Genomic DNA, 21,724 nt, shown 5'->3' with positions numbered 1-21,724 from the left:
CACCGTGTCAGTGGTATTAGTGACGTCTATCGACGTTGTGATCGTCGCAACTACCTAGAGAACAAAAATAAGGAAAAAGAAGAAATCAGTGCGTCAGTGAAAAACGTCGAAACATGTAAACGAACCGTGAATGTTAAAAAATAGAGGAACGCTTTGAACAAGTGCACTCGTTACGCCTAGTGATCGGTTACAAGATTACAATTATACTTATGTTGTTCGTTTATTATATTCGTTTAATATGAGACTAGAGGGTTTCCTCATATTTTGTATCCTCGAAATGAAAGATGTGCTCACGAAAAATGCACTCGAGCATTTTTAACAACGCCTAGGACAAATTTAATCCCACTCGCCTGCTGCATTTGGGTGAACATCGATCAAGTAAGTACTTACACGCTGATCGACATGGAATTGCATAAGATCAAATCGAGTTCGAAATCGGGAGAAAGAGAGAAATCTTGTGTGTGTTCGATTGTTTGAATAAGAGGAGTATTTTATGGAATGCGATTCAGAGTCGGACTAAGGTTTTTGAGAACTGGAACTACATATTGACTCGGCAGAGGCTTCTTTCATAGAAAAATGTTTGTTTGGAAAGAAAGTAAGTTTAAAGATCGTATTCTATACGTTAAAATGTAATTAGCGACTTTTGAAGTGTTAGAAGCGTGAAATTTTTTGTGAAGAAGAACATCGATTCAGTGTGGGTTCAATGATTATAATACGAAGATCTTATTGGATCGATGTTTCTTAATTGGATATATCGATTGTATGAAAACTCCAGCATATATAATAAAACGATGCAAACTTGTTTTAATCCAATGATTAAGTTTGTTTATGACAAAAAGTCTGTTAGACGTTGATAATACACTTTCATTTAAGTCAAATGTATATTAAATAATGTCGAAATCGAAAAATTTGATACCGAGTGAACATAAAAGATTAACGAGATTGCACATTCCATATTGATTAATAGACTGCAGACGTTTATGCAAATTCGTACTTTTATCCAAATAATTAAAGAACTGAAACCTGAATAGAGATGTATTTCATCTACTATCATAACATGTGCTTCACTTTGAATATTTTATATATTGGATTTTTTGGAAGTTCGTAGCGAAATTTATTTAAATTTATTAACAAGTTGAAAATATTGCATATTTATGAAATTAATATATCGATAAACAATACTTGCAACATACTATTATTACATACTTTCCCCATTATTTTTTCTAATATAATATACAGAATACAAGAGAATAAATTAACTAGTAAAAACACTATGAATTTTCCAAACAGCCCAATGTTTCTTCGTATTACGTGCATTCTATAAAGTAAATCTTTTACTTTTCAATTTTCTATAAATGCATAAATATTCACAGTTAGATTACAATTAAAAAGATATTTCTTTATTTTTTCCACAAATTTATTATTAGAAATCGGACAAATAATGGCACCGTTGATGGATAAAAGACAATTTGGAACTGCGTCGACACACAGGCTGTAGATTCCATCAAGGTTTCCTAAACGTACATTATAACTATTTGATCTATAAAACATAGTTTCGAGCTGAATTTCATTTATCCCTTGCCAAGTATTTCGCGATTCGTCGAAAACCAAGCCTCACCTTAAGTCTCGTCTTCACTGCTTACGAAACTCTTATTCTCTTATTATATTAATTCAAGATTTTATTTTTAGGTAAATTCTGCTAGCATCAATATCGATTGTTCGTTGAGCAAGCCTTTATACCTGTTAGAATTGTGAAAGCCACGTCGAAATATATCTGCGCCCCATGTGACGCTTTTACGAGATATGCTCTGCTGGAAATCGTCAAGATTTCCGATTACCAACCTCGTATATTTCTCACGTAACTCGTTTATGGTGGTACGACACAGTTTATCAGGATCCCCATGATGTATCACATGTCACCGTTCTTGTTCCTACTCGCTGTCTTACACTTGCACTGTCGGTCATGAATATTAAAACATTAGCTGATATTTAATACAAATTATATGTTTTTCACTGTTTTTATCTTCTATGTATCTTATTATAAATCTATTATTTATTAATAATTTAAAATACTGAGTAAAGTAAAATGTGTTAAAATCCTTCAACGAATGTACCTGTCCCAATATTTATGGCTGGCAACGTGTATTAACTATGATTAAAATAAATGGAAAGCAAATTATTTATCTATACTACTAGTATATAAAATCTAATACTTCATATATATATGTGTGTGTATGTCATATGTATATGTTGACACCTTGGCACTAATGATTTATTTTCTTATTTACAAACAGCACGACATTAGGGTTCAAATTCATCGGTTATTTATGTGTAATGAGCTACGTCTTGCAATTAGTTATGCACTCTGGAGCTTTAAACTGTTTCGGATATATGTAGACGTACATGTGGCGAAAAATTTGAATCTCTTTGAACAGATTTTATATTTAACTCTCTTAAAGATCTTAATAGGTTTTGAATATTTAAAGTTTAGTTAAATCTTGATAAACTTGATAGGTTTCAATGTTTTGAGAGTTTGGAGGTATTCAATATCTTATAGTATACATATAACCATATACTGAATAATCATCAAGCTTTGAAATCTATTAAGAGTTTCAAGATTTATAAAATTTTAAAGATCTATAGAAGTTACAAAAGTATTTACACAGATCCTCATTTTTAATTAGGTTCTACATCCATTTTCATAGTATTAAGTGTTTATTGTCATATAAAAGCATGTACTATTAAATGATGCAAATTTAATATATATAATTGGTCTAATTAACCAGCGTGTAAATACTTCTTATAACTATTACACTAAGTTCCAAGATTCAACATCTATCAAGATCTTCAACTTAAAAGTTTCAAGAATTATAAGAATCATCTTTAAAGTGATTCGAATTATCATACTATTGAAAAACTTGGAATCGTTCCGAACGCTTCCTACTAACCGTCAACCGTAACGTCTCCCTGGACGAGCGAAAATATTCTTGTTCTATCGAAAAACCACTTCTACAAGCATGCATCGCGTTATCTCGCATCATGTAAACTGACGTCGTGTCTAAATATCGATTTAACCCATGTATTGCACTGCACGCGACTAGAAGTATGACATGCCAAACATCTACGATATTTACCTATTGTATAACAGAAAGCTACTAAGTACACTCCCGGACAAACAAATAGTATATAGCACAAATTCGGAAAATTTTATTGAATAACAAGCAGAAATACAAAGATATATTTTATTAACCTAAAAGCTAGTTTTTATTAGGTTGTCCGAATATATGTATCTTTCTTTTACAGACCCGTCCTTTACAATGATGCATCTTTATACAAACATGAAACCTAATCTGTCGAACGTTGTGATCTTTATTTTGATAGAACAAAATTGATCATACGTAATTCGATAAAATAATATAAAACGGAAAATATTGTGCATCCATTATTTCCTTAGAAAATGAAAGAAACTTTTTGGACGATCTAATATTAATACCACTCTATAGTTCTGAAGTGAAAATTAATATCTTTCTTGCAAAATTAGAAATATGACAAGAATACAGTCGGACAAAATTATAGCACATGCTGCAGAAAAAGGAAAATTCACTCAGATTCACCAAAGATATTGTCATGTTAATATTTCGTATAGCTTCCTTTATTTTTTACAACTACTATCATCCTTTTTGATGATGATTTGAATAGCTTTCGAAATTGAATTTTTTTGATTTGAATTGTATATTTCTATAAACTGCTCTTACTGGCTTACCCCAACAATTTTCTATCATATTTAGGTCGGATGACCTTGCTGACCATTCTAAAATTTAGATCTTTTTCTCAACAAAGTACTTGTTCCCCGACTGTGCGGTGTGACCGCGGCATTATTCTGTTGGAATAACCATTTTTCTCCGCCATACGTACTGTATGTGCTTGTATTTATTGGTTGATCAAATCAATAAACTTTATATTATTCGTTTTTCCAATTAACAGATGTCCGTAGGAATCAACGGCTGGGATTTGCCGCAAAGCATTTAAAATAAATTGAAAGCTGGAGGAATGTTATTTTCACTGATGAGAAAAGATTAACTGGTGGTTCAAATAGGTGGAAGTATGTATTAGTATCATGATTTACAGGTGGAAGAGAAATTTGCAAGTTGTCTACAAATGGGTAAAAACGCAATGGTGTGGACACAATTGGGTATTATGGGAAGACGAAAATTGTATTTATTATAGGAAAAATATTTGTTTTCATTTCAGAACTATATAGTGGTACATTAAAAACTAATTGTTAAGTTAATAAAATATATTTTAGTATTTCTGCTTGTTATTCAACAAAATTTTCCGAATCTATGCTATGTGTTTTTTATCCAGAAATATACGTTTATATTTGAGAAGATCACTCGCATTGTGTTTCGTAACGATTCATATTTCTCGTTTTCACATGTAGAATGCACCACATGTATTCCTCGAAGAAAGGGGATCCTCTTTGTCCACTTGGTTTCCATCCGCAAGTGCGATGGCCAACCCGTTGCAAAAGATGCTTCAGGTATCATTTAATCGTTTATTTCTATCATTGTAAGTTATGTATATACAATGGCAACAAGAAATATTTGCACATAGTCTTATTTTCCAATGAAGCAGTTTTTTTTACTAAATTTTGTCTTCATAATTCCCAATTTTTGTAATACGAGGTGGTATTAAATAATACAAAATTTAATATACTAATTTAATAGATCTAATTAATTAATATGTAAACAGAATGGTGCAAATACTTTTCGTAGTCGCTGCAGTTAAAGAGTAGAAAGAAAAGATATTAGATCTGGCTAGAAAGGCTTGAATAATCATGATAAAAACATATTTAGAGATTACAAGGAGCACGGAGGAAAAAAAGACAGCTTAAAGGATATCACATCGTCTTCACCTAGTTTATCGTACGAGCAATCTTCAGGCCGGTAAGTGATCAATATTGCAGACGTTTATGTATTTATGCAAGAATGCAAGTAGTTGATGTAAAAATATGTGCATATAAATAATAATATATGGTAATATATGTGTAATGTAAACGATTAAATCTGGAATACATGTTACATGACATGTATTAAAGTATGTACATAAATAATTCTATAGAAACGTGAATTTGTTAAATAATTATTTAAAAAGCTGCCACCATTTTGGATTTTGATGATTTTTTAATGTATTAGAGAAATCAATATTTTAAAAAATTTTTTCTTTTGTATGTTACTATTAGGCTCTTTTAGTTTTCAAGATATGTAGTTGCAAAAAATCTGTTGGTACAACTACATTGAATTCAACCTCCAATTGTGCGTCCGTGACAACGTAAGTGCACTGGTTGCCGGCCATTGGTTTACAGATAAACTTTACAGATAAAATGACACTTGATCCAAACCTATATAACCTATAAACAAATGATAAGAATTAGGTTTGACTTAGGCGTCATTGTATGTGTGAAGTTTATCTGTGAAGCGGGTGACAACCAATACTAGCGCTTACGCTGTCACGGACGCAAAATTGGAGATAGAATTCAATGTAGTGGTACCGACAGTTTTTTTGCAAATATCTCGGATATTAACATGGAATGACGGTTACATATACTACAAAAGCTTGTTCAGAATTATGCCATCGACAACATATTAAAAGAGCATCGAAATCCAAGATGACGACAGCTTATTACCGAAAATCGCATTGATACAAACTTTCAACTTAGTTACTATATTCTGGTAATTGTATAACTAAAGGTATAACGCCATTAGCAAAATCATAATTTGAGTAAATTAAAAATTACACAAGCCTCTTACAATTCGTTCAAATGACTACATGATATAGTAAGGGAAAAATTCTACTCGTTTAAACACACACACACACACACACACACACATATGTGGCGTTAGATCACTCTAAAAAAGCGACTGTACGTGTCAAGGTCTCTCAAGAAGGTGACTTGGCGACAAGCTCGATTATAGAGCTATGTGCAGACTACAGACGATGCGAGGGCTACGAGGCAGATCCACGAGGTTGCCTCCGGACGAGCCAATGCCAATGGTTGTCGGCTTTTTGGCGAGATCAAAGGTGCGACTTCAGCTATGTAAATACAGACAGAGATAGTGCGAGACATTGCTTCTCTTGCAGGAGCCGGAGCTGGAGCTACACATCTCGCCAAAAAGCCGACAATCACTGGCCCGCCCGGAGGTAGTCTCATGGGTCTGTTTTGCAGACCTCGCACTGCCTGTACATAGCTCTAAGGAGTGGATATATAAATTTGGGAGAGCTCTAGAAGCTGCGAATGTTATAACTTCAGAGTTCAGAGTTCGGAGTTCGCAAGAACGCACGCACAACCAATGATCGTCATAAAAGATATAACTTAGAAAAAACGAAGCTGGCACCCCGCTGGGGGTAGCCACCCACATGCTATATTTATTTTTATTTTATTTTTTTTTCTTCACCAATAAGATATAACACTTTACCAAATGTCCATAAGGACAAATTGTAAAATAACCAAAATAAAATAAAAAAAAAAAAAAGCAACCAATGATATGACGTCATGTGGCGCGCGTATAGTATAGAGTAGTAAGAATGCTTTAGAAAAATCTGGTCACGGAGTGAGGAAAGTGGTGAACTTTCTGGCAAAAGGACTGACTCGAACAGCTCAGCACTTATTCCAGAACCTCGAAGGCGAAAAGTCATTTAGCGAAATTTATTCGTAGTATATACATATGCGTAACATATGGAAAATAAGAAACAAAAATAAACATAGAAAGGGGAAATAATTATTGAAACCATTCACTGAAATTGTGATTATGGGTGTATTAAAAGTCGAAGCATACAAAGGTTATAACAGGCTGATTGTAATTTCATTTGCATTCGTTAACCCACAATTATAGGATCACAGAATGATTATACATATAATATGTACAGGGTGTTTCTAGTAACTCTGTAGTAGATCATAACTCTGTCCCAAGTAAAGTTAAAGGAAAATCGCAAAGGAAAATTTTGCACTGTTTAACATTCTCTACCGTGCTAACTAGTTCTTTCGTAGATGCAATTGCACTCTTTTTTAAAATGGAACTCTATAATTTTTTACAAACCACTCGACGCACTTTTTCACAAAAAGATACTGAAGTATTTGGATCGAAAAATGATTAACTTAAAAGATATTTCCATTACAATTTCGTAAAACGTTGCATATAAAAAAAAGGAAAGAACGTGAAGAAAACTAAATTTGGTGAAATTCAAATTGAAATTATTTCGTAATAGATTTCAACTTTTTGTCAAACTTCCAATTTTAGATTTTATAGAAGTAAACGAGTCCCACTTTTTTTACTTTTTTTACGTTCCCTATAACTAACATAGATATTATTATCCATTCATCTAAAAGGAGTAAATTTTAGCAGCATATGTATTAAAAATTGAGTCTTTTTTAGATGAGTATACAATGGTATACAATGGTATAGATGAGTGTGCGATGATAACTATAATCATAATAGCATGAAGTTTAGCTACATCCTATACTTTACAAGTTACAAGCAGACATCGTTTTAAAATCACGGAGCTTCGATAGTTAAAATGATAGAATCTCAAGATACACCGAAACTATCTTCTATCGGAATTCGAGAAACTAAGCAGAATCACCAAGGAAAGGTCCCAAAATATAATGACTCCAGGCTCAAAATACCGAAATAGCCTGAGCTGGTCTTTCGATATGGTTCTGGGATATAAAACCCATAACTATTTCATGGTGGATTTTAGCTCCAGCCAAAGGATCAAGCCAACATTTGCTCTGTCGTTTTATGATCCAATTAATCTGAAATTTTATCCAAAGCTTCATCTAAATTTACGTGCACGACTTTATTACCTTTATTCAATTAAATAGATTTTTCACCTCATAATTTTAACTAATATTTGGTATAAAAACACGGCAAGTAAATGAAAATCATACGACAAATATTTTGTCGTAAAATATTTATATAATTATTATATAAAATTAGTTATAGTATTTAAGATAACAGTTGTGGAACTGAGAATATTCAGCAACAAGCAGTGTGCAGTAATGCTATCTAAGCACTTCTGATAATGTAATACAAAAATATTTCAGATAAAAGTTAATCTGTATTGAATCAATTACAAATTGCGATAAAAACTTAATTTTTTATAGGAGGAATTTTTAATGTTCACAATAACACTTGTGCCGTAGATCTGCCGAGAATGGAAAACGTGGTTGGTCTTCAGCGACAAATTTGGCAAAGGATGACTTAAGAGCAAGCTCGGAGTCATCGTACGCAGCAGCTGGTTGGACTTCACTCATGGATCTTTCTGCTATCGACAACGAAGAGAGATTGGAAGGTACTTACATATAATAAATATTGCTTTTTATCAAGATTATCGATAAGCGTGTTTTTTCTTTGTTGTCAAATTCATCCCGTTATTTGCAGATAGGAGGCCAACCAAGTTACAAATTAAGGAGGTTATAGATAACAGCAATGAGAGCGCCTCAGAAAATGACGTCGAGTTCATAATCCAGGTAAATTTTCGATTGCTGTGAGATTTTGTGAGTTTTAAATGTTGCTTATCGCAATGTTGTAACTTTTATCTTGTTATAACTAGGATTTATTGATGTATATGTATACATATATGAATAAGAGCTAATTTGGTTTCAATTGAATATTTATTTCTAAATATTTATGCGTTTAAGCTTTTAAAATCAACTAACCTAGTTAAATGACTGTTCCATTTTGAGATCAGTCTATAATAATCATTTATGTGTAACTACGTTGTCGACTTGCTAGAAAAGAATGAAACATCTGAAATATCTTCATTTCTGAAACATCTATAAAAATTTAATCTATAAATAAATTCTTCATTACAAAACTTGTAATATATAACAATAACAATGTCAAAATTCAAGATAGGATTGTTTTAACTCCCTCTTGAATAAGTGATACTGTTAAATAATATTTTATGAGAAACCGTACAAAGAAATTTCCTTTTCTTTAATTTATATAATTTTTCTACCAAACTGACGATATACGTATAAACAAAAGTTTGGAGTTTTTTAACAGAACCATTTTCATTCAACTTGTAATCAAATTGCTGGAATGTTTTCAATTATTTGTATATGCGTGTACGTTGTACATTTACGACAACAAATTTAACTACATTTGAGCTTCTCAAGGAGATCTCAACTTTGCGGATACACGTAATTACACCACGTAAACAACTTTCTTTTTACCGCTATCAATTCTCACGATAGTTATCACTTAATCTGATTATGTTTATCTTTTAGTGCTTCACGAAAGAAAAGTTAATAATCGTACATGGAAAAATTGAATTTCCTTGTTGTACATTGCTTTTTCTATTCAGGTGAAGAAGTCGAAGACTGGTTCTTCGAAAAGCAGCGAAAAAAATGGAGAACGACGAATGGCAAGCGAAGAATGGACGGAAAAAGTAACCATAACAGCATTCTTCATTTCGTTTCTAATCTTTCTTACTAATCGGTTTATATACATATATGTAGTACGCTTGTAGCAATAATAATCTTACAATTAGTGCTGTAGATAAGATTGATAGTTATCCACACGTAGGTGAAAATTAAAAAAATAACGGTGGAATTTTATTATCGTTAGAGCGAGGTAGAACAGTTAAGGCTACAAGTAAAAGAATTGCAAGCACGATGCGAGAGGGCGGAAAAGGAAAAGAGCGAGATCCTGATGAGGCGATTAGCAACTATGGAAACCATATCGAGTAAAGCTGCACCGAATGAAGTACAGAAATTACAGAAGAAGAATGAAGGTATTACCCATGAAAAATGAATAACTTAGTATATAAAAATTAGAAAATATAAATTTTTACAAAATTTATTATAAGAAATGAAGAAATTTTTAAAAATTCTTTCGGAAATTTGCTAATATAATAGAAACTAATATTTAACAATTTAAAATTTAAAATTTGGAAGTGTTTTTGTTATAGTAAACAGTAAATTATTGTTAATTATTTTCACCACTGCTGGTTTAATCTATGGACTTTCAATTCTGGATAATTGAATTACTTGAGAAATGATAATAATATTAATAATATTCAGCGCTAACGCAAGAAAAGAACAGTTTATTGACCAAGATAAGAGACCTGGAGAAAGAAGTGAACTCGAAAACGTTTAGAGGAGAACGAGACCGGGAAAAGGATGAGCTACGTTCGAAATTGAAGGCAGCAGAGAATTTATGCGAGAGTTTGATGGATGACAACGAAGATATGAAGAAAGAAATACGGCAATTGGAGGAAGAGATATACGAACTGCAAGATACGTTTAGGTAATTTTACATTTTCTTATCTTTAAATACAAGTACATTTTTTTTACGTGCATGTTTACCGTGGCTTCTTTTTCAGTTCATAATAATTCTCTTTTTATTGTTTAAAACCATGTTTCAAACCTATATACTATCAAAGTAAATGTTTACAATTTAATTATTTTTATTGTATGTACATGTTACTACTGAAGTAAAGTTTTATAAACTTTCAAGATAAATTCTCAAGCAAAAAAAATTCGATTTAACGCCCTGTAATTTCATGCGTAGTGCAATCTTTGTAACATTTTAATAAAAAAAAAAAACATAAATTAAATAATTATGAAACGAAGAATAGATATTTGAAGTATAAACTGGTCATTGTGTATAGGAAAAGAAAGATTCCACTGCATTTTACTAACTGATTTGTTTGAATTCGAATTGATTAACTAATCAGTACAGAAGTTGATTGATCACAACAGCGAATTACGACTCGCCCTCCTGTGATTCTTTTCGTGTTTATCAATAACATATATGTCTGTTTGTATTAATAAACGCGATGAATATTGGCACGATAGGACACGAGATATTTTCGTACAATATTATCGTGTCATAGAAAAAAACAAAGAAAGAGTTTATCAACTTGGAAGAAACACGAAACCGTGTTCAGAAATGAAAATATCTTGAAGGGGCTCGAAAACAGTGGATTTCCACTTACTGCAGCTGGAACCAGAAGCAGATAAAACAAAGAAACATTCTAAATTGGAATAATCTTTTGAAGGAAATGATCTAAAACAGATAAAATATCAAATGAAATGGTCAGAAAAGTAAATCGAATTTTTTTCATGATTCGCACTCAGGAGGAACGCTTAAGCAAAAGATACAAAATAAAGGAGATATCTAATTAAAGCTGTCGCCTCTGCCACGTAATGCCTACGAAGAAAGGACACACAGCACAAAAATGTTTAGCAAAATGAGCTATCTGAATTGTTGCAGGACGTCGATTTGGACGGAAGATTCCAACACAAGAGCGACACTGTTTTTCGCCAAAAGCTGGATCGAACGTGGACGTTTCATTGCTTGGTAAAATGAGTACATATTTGACCACATTTTATTTTTGACCGTTCTTTGTGATCGAGGAAGATTTTCGAACGAATAAACGCGAGACCTATGTAATGAATCTTAAGAGCAAAGGAACGAGATATATGTATAATGAAATAACATTTTTAACGTAGACAGCAGTAATGTGGAACGTTATACTGTCGTCGAACCCTTTCGATTTTTGTACACTTATCACACGTACGCTTCCTCCTGCTTACGCCCACCCTGAATGGCATTTCGGCTTCCGTTTGATTAAATATATACGTGACCAATTAACTCAGGTAATTATAACACGCTACTGAACTTCACGGAACTGGATAATCTATAAAAGAATATGAATAATTATCTACAGATGGAATAAATTATCTAAATTATTTGGAAATTATATAAACGAAAATTAAATATTTTAAAACTTATGAATATAATAACTTAAATATTCTTTAGAATATCTAGAGTATCGTTTTTGAAAATATTTAGACTTGTCTTAAAATTTGAAATTTATATATAATGATATCGACCAGTTTAGGTAATTACTATGGTATAGATATTTATGCATTCGTGAGAAATTTAAATGTACAAGAACGTACTAAATGCCTATAATATTAAAAAATAGATAGAAAATATGCAAAGAAAGATACTGATTATAATATTTATAGGTTGAAACAAATCTCTATTTAGGTTTTATTTCTTTAATTATATTTAAAAAAATATATAAATTTGCATTAACACCTGCTATCTAGTAATCACGTTGGGAATTTTTTATTGAATCGATTTTATCCGGTTCCAATATACTATAGTCTTTGGATAGAAATTTCGTCTAGACTCTTAAGAATAGTATTTCATGTTGTTAAGGGATGAGCAAGCGGACGAGCACGTTCGTTTGCGAAAAAGTTTGGAACAGTCGAATAAGAATTGTCGAATCTTGTCGTTTAAACTGAGGAAAGTTGAGCGGAAGGTGGAAGAACTAGAAACTGAGAAAGCTACTCTGGAAAAGAAATACGAAGAGGCAAGTTTCCGTATAAAGCTCAAATGAGAAATTAGTAATAAAAATATTTTATTTTAGGTGAAGAAAGTTGAAGAAACGTTGCAAAAGGTTAAAGGAGAATTCCAAAGCAGGCCTCTGAAAAAGGCGACTGAATTTACAACTAAAGTACAATTGAAGAAGATGGTGGAAGAGATGGAAAAAGAAATAGGTTCATTCTAAACTAAAAGACTACTTGTATAATGATATTAAGAATAATCTAGAGATAAAATATAAATAAGCGAAGAAAAATTTATCTTAATTCGCCATCTTAATCATAACATTAAATAAACAAATTGTATTCTTTAGGAGATATGATGACTGTCTTCACGACTATTTCTGATGGCAAAGAGGTGAACATTCAGGACATGAAAATCAAGGACAACCACGGGAAATACGACAAACTCTCAAAGGAGCATGAATTACTTAAGGAAAAGCTCGATTCTGTTATGAAAGAGTTGTTAGATGAGAAAGAAAAAAAGAAATTCAGTACTAAAGTCGAGGAAAAAAATATGGATTTGCAAAACAGTAAATATTCCGATTATTTTAAACATACTTTTCCTATTAACGTGTTCATATTAACGTATTGAATAAGTCACTTGTAATAAATCTATTCTGGTATGAAATACTTTAGTAAAAAAGAAATTGGAGGAGGCAGTGACATTGAGAGAAAACGAAAGGAAGACATGGGACCAGGAGAAGACAGCACTGCTCGAGGAGAAAGAGAAGCTAAAATCGAAGCTTCTCTCCCTATCCGCGGAGAAACTTAAAGTGTATAACGAAACTGTACAATTGAAAAAGGATCTAGGTAAAAAAGTTATCATAAATAAAATACTCAATTTTTCTATCAATAACAATTATTTTCTTAATTAATCTTTTTTCTTTTTTCCTACTTTTGTATAGAAACAGCTAAGACATCAGAGAACGAAGGTACAAAGTTGGAGAAAACAATAAACGATTTGAAGAAAGAATTGCTTTTGGAAAAAGATAAATCAAAGAAGCTACAAGATGATTTGTCAGAATATACGGAACGAGAATCGAAAATGAAACAGTCAATGACATCAGTAACTATCTTTTTAGATAAAAATTACATTAATTAAATAATTAAAACCGCCATTGATACAGATATTAACATAATATTATAATACAGGTTGAACAAACAAAGACTAAGCTCGATACTGAGTTAAAACGCTTGAAGAAGGAATTAGAAAACACAAAAACCTCCAATTCCACGAAAATAAATGATCTGACTAGGGAGGTCTCGGAATTAAAAAAAGAAAAGGAAAAATTGTTATCTCAGGTCGATCAAGAGAAAGAATCAAAGGAGAGTGAAGTAGCTACCTTGAAAAAGAAGATCAGTGCATTGGAGAAAACAGGATTGAACACGAAACGGATGAATGAATTGAAGCAGACGTACAATGAAAAGATTCTGAGTAAGTTACTTCACTATGGCAACACAAGAAACATCAGAAAAGTCTACATAAGATAACAGTGGCCTATATTTTAGATTTGGAGAACGAGCTCAAGAAAGGACAACTGGAATATGATAATCTGAATGACAAATACAAGGAATTGACGACTTTGAAAAAGCAATTCGATTTGGATAATGAGTCGCTTAATAGGTAATGAGTAATACGCTTAATTAATTACAATGAAACGAAGCATTTTTAATTATTTCTATATCATATCTAAATATAGCAAATTACGAGAACAAAATATAGAGCTGATAGGTATTCGTAGAGAATTGGAATCAATGCGACAGTCAATGAAAATAAAAGAAAGCGAATGGCGATCAGAGAGATCAACTCTAGAAGTGAGTATAAAATAATATAATCAACTATTATATCCGCGATTTTAAAATCTATTTTTAAGAATACTACAATTTTCTTTAATTAATTATAAAAAATTATCTTTAATATAAATTTCCAGAATCGTATACGAGAGAGTGAGCTGCCAAACAAAGCATTGATAACAGATTTGAATAATGACATAAGCAATTTGAAAAAAGAAAACAATACATTAGTAACGCGATTAGAAGATTTAAGAAAAGCGGTAAGAAAATTAAATTATACATATTTGTTTAACAGCATAAACTATGTAATAAGTTTTGTTTTAAAATATATATTTTGCAGAACGACGACCTTTCTGACAAACTGAAGGACTATGAAGCGGTATCAAAGATCCATCAAGCTCTGACACCAGACACAACAGCTTTGGAGTCGGAGATACGAAAATTGAAAAACGCGCTTGAAAACATGGAGAAAGCGAAGAAAGCTGATTTAGCTCAGTGCAAAATGCGTTATGAGCATAGAATCACTGCTATCAACGATGAAATTCAAGCTATTCAAAATCAATTGTCTAGGTACAAACGCGAGCGCGATACATATAAACATATGTTAGAAGGTGCTCAAAAAACTATTGCAGAATTAAAGTCTGCTAGAGGTAGACAATCGAACGCATCTTCTGGGAAATCTGACGAGGTTGGTTATTTTTAATCTTTTTCTTTTTACCCTTCACCATTACGCTCGCTTCCCTGGACCTATTTGTATTTACATCAAGAGTGATTACTTTTAACTCAATTTAAAAGTAATCCTTACATTTTTATTTATACAACATTTTTCATTTTTTAGGAAGAGGAAATATCTGGTGCCAGTAAATTGGTTCTAGAAACGCAGATTAATAGCTTGGAAGACGAGCTTTCTGAAGCGAGATTAGAAGCATCCAGATTGAAAGCTGAATTGGTATCCGAAAAATCAGCGAGTCATGTTAAAGTATCTGAACTGCAGTCGCGAATTAACGAGGTATTTAAATGTTTCCTTCAGTAACTTATCGATGATTTAAAATACATTTGCACACTATTCATTTTTCTTTTTATTTTTATCTTGTAATTTTAGCTCGAAGAAGAGAAAGTGCTCACTAGTGGTAGAACGAAGATTCCAGGACTGAAAGTTCGTATGGAGTTAGCGTGGCAAAAAGAAAGAGAGGAGCATCAGAGATTATTGCAAGAAACTGCTACACTGGCAAGGGATTTGCGACAAACTCTATTCGAAGTACATATTAAACTAGAATTAATGTTATTAACATAAAGAGCCTAAACAAATGATATTTTTGCAGATTGAAAGAGAACGTTCTAAGGAAAGACTGGAGAATAAGAGACGGCAAGATCAATTGAAAAAGGTGTACGACGAAGAAAAAGAAGAAAGCAAGAAGAAATTGTTAGAGGTAAATAAAAGGACCAATATAAAATTTTGGATCATTCTGTTTCCTTCTGATTCCGAGTTGTTTGAAAATATTAATTTTTTCAGTTACAATGCGATTTGCTCGAATTAAGGGACGCTCACGCAAAATTAAGGACCAGTAACGAGAAAATGAGACGCGAAAAGGAACGTCACGAGAAGGAGAGAGAAGAGCTCAAAGATGTAATACTGAAAAAATGTAAACAAGAACAGATTGAATTGCGAAATCTGAATGTATTGATGCAACAAGTCAATGACTTGATGAAACTTTTCCCCGAATTGAACGGTATAGCAGAAAATGGAACTGCAAATACTTATACACCGACTCCACCAAGACGATTAAAGGTATATTAAATTTACAAATTCAATAAAAAAATGATAAGTAAAGTAAATCAATATGATAAATAATTATTTTCGTAATATAGGGACCAAAATCGAGGGAATCATCACCACTATCGGATTCGAGAAGCGATATAAGAGGTAATTATTAATATTATTAAATGCATCAATCTTTAAATCAATAATGTCAAATTTATTAATAGGTTCAAATTCTCAATTTGTTGAGAGAACAGAAAAATTAGAGTATACCGTTAAAAAATTAATGGATGTAGCAAAAGAACTGAAAGAATCGAAGAAATCTGCGGACGAAGTAAATACAACACGATTGAAGAAACTTGGCAAGAGGTATTTATTACTAACAGTGATCATTTGTTTTATTTAATGAAAACCTAGATACTCATATAAAATAAATCAATTTTATAGATCAACATCCGTGGAAAGCGACCCGGGGAAAGGTATAACAACATCTCGTTCGAAACCACGTTTGAAGAGAAAGAGTTTATCTTTAGAACAGACATCAGCACGAAATGAAGAAGTATGTTATTGTTCTAATGCTGTTAAGTTTTCGATAATAGGTATATTAAAAAGATATCAGTATTTATTCATTCATAATTGTACAGTCACGCATTTGGGGCACTGATAGCAACATGTCCAGTTTGCAATCATTAGAAAGTTCAGATGCTGAAGGACGAGCACAAAGTTTGCAGAGAGATTCCAGTGTTGACAGGTAATTCGATAATCATCCCCTCAATTTTGTTTGTTTCCTAATGCATAATTTGAATATTCATTGACTAAGAACATCAGGAAAGAAACAAGCTAATAATTAAATTTATTATAATACATAGTCGCCTCTCTACCGGTTCTACTAAAAGCGAAATGTTGGAGCGAGAAAAAAAGCATAGTAAAGGTATAATAAAAAAGATTACAACTAAATTGACTAAATCAGCCAGTGTGGATGATCCAAATATTTCTATGGACCTTTCTCTTCAAGTAAGTAAACAACGCCATTATTTGTCTAAAAGAGACTATTATACTAATAACTTTAAAATTATTTCCTTTTTTGTTGTTGCAGACATCGGGATCCGAAACAAGCATCAATGAGAAGACTGAAAAGAAAAATCTAAAGAAAAAATTAACAGACATGTTCAAAAGAGGAACAAGAAGCAGCAGGTATGTTTCTATTTAAAACAAAAATTAAAAAATTAAATAGTGACAAAAATCTACTATATTTTAAACATTGTTAATAATTGATGGAATTATACAAAAACTTTAAGTTCAAACATATTTTTAAAAATATCATTTCTAGAATGTTAAGAAAGATGAATAATTAATAAATTATAATATATGTACATATATATGTATATACGAATTACAAGGGTGAAATTAATTCTGAAATTAGAATCAGTGGTAGAAAATTTTAATTGAATAAAATCGTAACGATGTTCTTATATTTTCAGTGTAGAGAAGAAGATAAGTTCTACGAATCATAGTAGGCCAGCATCGAGAAACTCCACAACGTCGAACAAATAATTCGATTATAAATTCCGAGGAAAGTATGTCATTATAGATACTATACTATTATTCAATTGTAATGACAACAAATAATTCTGAACACCGAATAATACAGAAATAAGTGTTTGCTCACTTGTGTGTATTAGAACATATACAAAACAAGTACACAACAAAAGGATGTACATATATGTATTCATGTATGTATATATCGACATCCCTTTACTCTCTTAATATCAGATTTGCACAAGCATTTTCAAATATTTCATTAAATATATATGTACAAGGCACCATACTATGATGCAAATAAAATGAAAGGTACAATAAATAATCAACGGATATATTTGCTCTATCGACATCTTCTTCATGTAATTCCTTCGCTATTCCAATTATTTCCTACATCACGAACCACGCTTTTCTTTCTTTGATTTCCGCTTATGTTTCGAACTTTTGTGTTCTCTGTGTTTGTGCTTTTTCTTCTCCTTTTTGGGCTTCTTCACTTTCTCCACCCATACGCCAGAAATTTGAGAGTCTACTTTAGGTTTTGGTACTACAACACTTCTAAACACAGGCTTCAAAGCTTGCGAACTGGACGCTTCTGGGGTTGCATTTTCAGATTTTAATAATCTCGAAGGAAGAGCAGGTCCATACACATCCAATAATAATTGAGCCTCTGGGGGATTGAAATTAGAATCATCTTCTTTGGGTTCAATCCCTAATTCAGGATCTACTATGTTTATGTCTTTTTCTTTACTCGTTGTTTCATTTGATTGCTTACTACTTTTTGTATTAGTAACTAAGCTATCGAGATCCACCTTTGCAAAAATTCCTCTAGGTGGAGAAGTGTTTCTATTTACATTTACTTCGCTTGGAACTTTACCAATCAAAACAGACTTCACGGCTTCGCTGTCTAAGCTTTCATCTTGCTCGGAATCAGATTCCTCGCTACTGCTTAAGAAAATTGCTTTAAAAAGATCTTTTTTCTCTTCTGATTTACTTTTTGATGTAGGTTTCGTTGTAGTATTGATATCTTCCTCAGTTTTATCCTGTTGATCTATAGTCTCTGTTATTCTATTTGAATCAAAGTTATTGTCCAGATTTTGTTTGTCTTCGAATATTGTCGATGACGTTTCTGGAACTTCTTTTCCAAAAACCTTCTCATAAGAAACTTCGAAATTTCTCATTTTCTCTGACACAGGTTCGAAAGTTTGGTGATTATAAAAAGATATATTATTACTCATTTTAATGTTAGAATCCGTATTGTTAATAGCGCCTTTTTCTGTATTGTCAATAATATTTTGGCCTGTATTTTCAATACTGCTTTTGTCTTTTGACGATGTACTTACTTCATTTACTTCTTGCGACGCCCGTAAAAACTTCGTAGAATTATTCCAATCAAAGGAATCGAAAATGGAAAACCTTGTTGACCTTTTCTGCATCTCAGGTTGAGTACAACCAACTTTTGGCTCTGGAATATTGAATCTCTTACAAACTATGCTCGCTGGCTTCCATTCTACTCGCTCCCGAGTTAATTTCCCGAACATTTTCATTTTTACAGCCTGTTTCATTTCATCCTCCTGGCTAAATTTTGCAGAAACATTTGAACTCGTTGAATCAGAAGCACTTGTAAATTTACTCCCAGTGTATTCATTTGTTGGTTGCCCAACCAGTTTTACTGCTTGTTCGAATTCAATTCGTTCATGTTCTCTATCCCATTCTGTCATAGATAACGGCTGTATACTTTCAAGCTTATTTTTCTCTCCTTCTTTTACGAAAAGTAGATATTGTTCAAATCGTCTTTGTTTATCAGAATCAGAAAAATAAGGTTTCGCATTGCTATTCTTCACAGAATCATCTTGATCCAATTTACTTTGTTCCTCAAATGTCAAGGAAGAATCTTTAAATTCTTCTAATCTTTTTAAACTTCCATCAGAATCTTTACTGGGTCCAACGACGCCTCCTTTAACAAAACTTTGTGCGTTCAATTTTTCCATCCACGATACAGCTGCCTTAGCTTGTAGATTTTCTTCTAACTGTCTTTCTTCCGTTTGTTGCTTGCAACGTAAATTTAACGTCTTTGAAATGATATTGGAAGCAACTGATGGTATCGAATTTGAATGCGTTTCAGATGTCTTTTTCGCATTGCATGTATCTTCCAATATTTTTGCTCTATCCGCGGCTGTGAGATCTTTGCGCTTTCCATTCTCTGTTCTATGAGAAACATTCTCAATCGGAGGATAAAATCTGCTCTTCCTAGTTGTATGTACTGGTACAAAATTCTTAGGCAATTCCGGAGGTAGAAAAACCTTTTTCAATTCTAATTTATTCTCTGCCAATACAAAGCCTTCTAAACAGTTGTAGCTTAAATTTCTCGAACTACTATCCTCAGACCATCGTGTTTTGATTTTCCGTTCAGGACCTAAGGAAAAGTCGTAACGTGACATATCTTCTCTCTCGTATATATCTTCATCATCGGCTTCGAATGCGCCAACTCCAAATGCTTGTCCATGTATCGATAATTTTTTGTTCTTATCCTGAATGCTAAATGCTGGAGTTTCAAATAAATTTACATGTCCAGACAATATGGTTCTTCTATCTAAACCACTGTATCCTATGCCAAAATAATTATCTTTTGGGTTACATCTGTAGGAATGAAGCAAAGTTAATATATGTATCTTATTTTGCTTATCAAAATTATATACAACATTTTGAATTTACCTAAATGGCTCATAGTCATCAGGTGCAAATGTAACATTCCGATAATCATCTTCTGAATCATCAGAGCTATTTTCTGAACTTGCCTTCCTAAATCTTTGCTGCATATCTTTTAGCTTCTCATTCCTTTTTTCAATTTTAGCTTTCTCCTTTTTTGTAAGTCTTGATCCTACTCCCTGACCTGGTCTCCATCCCATTTTCTTTAGTAACATAATACCAACTGTTTCCCTATTATATCAAACATTTATTATTAATGTGATATTATTAAGGTGATGTAAAAAAGTAAAGGAACACTTACTTCACTGGCTTCAAAAGCTCCTTCAATACTGGAGTACCAGGAATAGGACCACTGTTGTCACGAGTGATTCTCTCACGTTTTGTACCTCTTTGACTACATTCCATATAATCCTCTGTAGCACGAATCCCTGTTGGTGCAATTCCAAATTCACTTGTATCCTCCTCATCCATAAAATCTTCTGGACGCTGAGTAATACTTCCAGCTTTGCTACTTCTAGAAGATTTAAATCGTTGTGGCCTCCAGCCATCTCTTGTACCAACAGTGTTAAAGTATCCAGCAGAGAAACCACCCGTAAATGCACCATGAAATCTACGTCTACCTTGTGCATCATATGCATATTGATCTTCAATCAACATTGGTTTCTTCCTTGGTACATTATCTACAATAATTGCATGTGAAAATAAAATACTATACTATCAATATTTTATTTTTATATCCTCCAAAATATCTTTACTAACCTTCATCAATTGGTTCAAGGGGGATTCCAAAAGTAACATAATTTTCGTCCTCAGAATCACTCATTTTTTCAATATCTAATGGTCAATTTTTAACATTTAATGATAGGACTTATTCTTCGTTCATAGCGTGTTTAACTGTCAAGAGTAATTCATATGAGGTTAGAAAATATATACACAACGAATGTACTGTTTCTTTGATTTTCAATGAATTTTGTGTCGCCTCATTCTAATGGAATATATATGTACTTAAAACATTATATACTGATAAAATACAAATAAAATACGATATTTAGAAAATACATCAATGTTTTTGAACCAACTAACTGATCTGTATTTTGTTCAACGAATTGAGTCATAAGAAGTAAACACAATTGGTCACGTGATCAGATATTCTAATTATATTAGTGGATAATACAGTCATATATACAGAAATGAGTAGATTTGCTCCATGGACGTAGAAATATATTCCTAGGTCTTTCATCATCTCTGATGTACGCAATATATAGTCCTGAACTGTAATGTAAGCTACGATCACATAAGTACTGCTCACTGGATACTCCTAAACTGGAAGCACTGACAAAACCGTCTATTTTTTGGAATCGAGAAATATCAAAATGGATGGCAAGAGAAAGTGTCGTCCTGCGCATGATAACGCTATATACAATATATATGAATAATTCCTTAATCGTCTCTGCCTGTTTCGCAGAATGAAATCTATTCTTGCCTTCCATCTTGATCTTTTTTCAACTCAAATTGGTTGG

The 21,724-nt window shown here is 32.3% G+C and overlaps 2 protein-coding genes across 9 annotated transcripts; one reads left to right on the top strand and one right to left on the bottom strand.

The window, feature by feature from the left end:
• Positions 1-36: 36 nt before the first annotated feature.
• On the top strand, positions 37-17,823 carry LOC132916631 (trichohyalin). 8 transcript variants are annotated; one of them, XM_060976777.1, is made up of 31 exons: positions 37-378; positions 1,690-1,875; positions 4,442-4,540; positions 4,857-4,946; positions 8,204-8,352; positions 8,442-8,530; positions 9,370-9,453; positions 9,633-9,798; positions 10,088-10,313; positions 11,283-11,369; positions 12,240-12,393; positions 12,451-12,580; positions 12,718-12,936; positions 13,043-13,216; positions 13,312-13,472; positions 13,559-13,841; positions 13,901-14,030; positions 14,107-14,221; positions 14,338-14,460; positions 14,541-14,888; positions 15,039-15,209; positions 15,303-15,458; positions 15,523-15,630; positions 15,714-15,989; positions 16,070-16,124; positions 16,187-16,328; positions 16,407-16,518; positions 16,604-16,710; positions 16,829-16,973; positions 17,056-17,153; positions 17,441-17,823. In XM_060976777.1, exons 3-31 carry the CDS (start codon positions 4,443-4,445, stop codon positions 17,511-17,513), a joined length of 4,269 nt encoding a protein of 1,422 aa, XP_060832760.1. In that variant the 5' UTR covers positions 37-378; positions 1,690-1,875; position 4,442; the 3' UTR covers positions 17,514-17,823. The 8 variants fall into 8 exon arrangements, with proteins under 8 accessions (XP_060832760.1, XP_060832761.1, XP_060832764.1 ...); XM_060976779.1 differs by having other exon boundaries at positions 40-378; positions 13,916-14,030; XM_060976778.1 differs by lacking the exon at positions 1,690-1,875.
• LOC132916632 (G patch domain-containing protein 1 homolog) lies at positions 17,668-21,467 on the bottom strand. The gene is made up of 4 exons (XM_060976786.1): positions 20,964-21,467; positions 20,506-20,884; positions 20,211-20,435; positions 17,668-20,135 (listed from the first exon to the last, which is right to left on the bottom strand). Exons 1-4 carry the CDS (start codon positions 21,025-21,027, stop codon positions 17,894-17,896), a joined length of 2,910 nt encoding a protein of 969 aa, XP_060832769.1. The 5' UTR covers positions 21,028-21,467; the 3' UTR covers positions 17,668-17,893.
• Positions 21,468-21,724: the final 257 nt, after the last annotated feature.

This window comes from Bombus pascuorum, chromosome 2, assembly GCF_905332965.1.
Source record: "Bombus pascuorum chromosome 2, iyBomPasc1.1, whole genome shotgun sequence".
Taxonomy (NCBI): domain Eukaryota; kingdom Metazoa; phylum Arthropoda; class Insecta; order Hymenoptera; family Apidae; genus Bombus; species Bombus pascuorum.
Note: the sequence above shows the minus strand (reverse complement) of the source record. Positions and strands in the feature narration are given on the sequence as shown.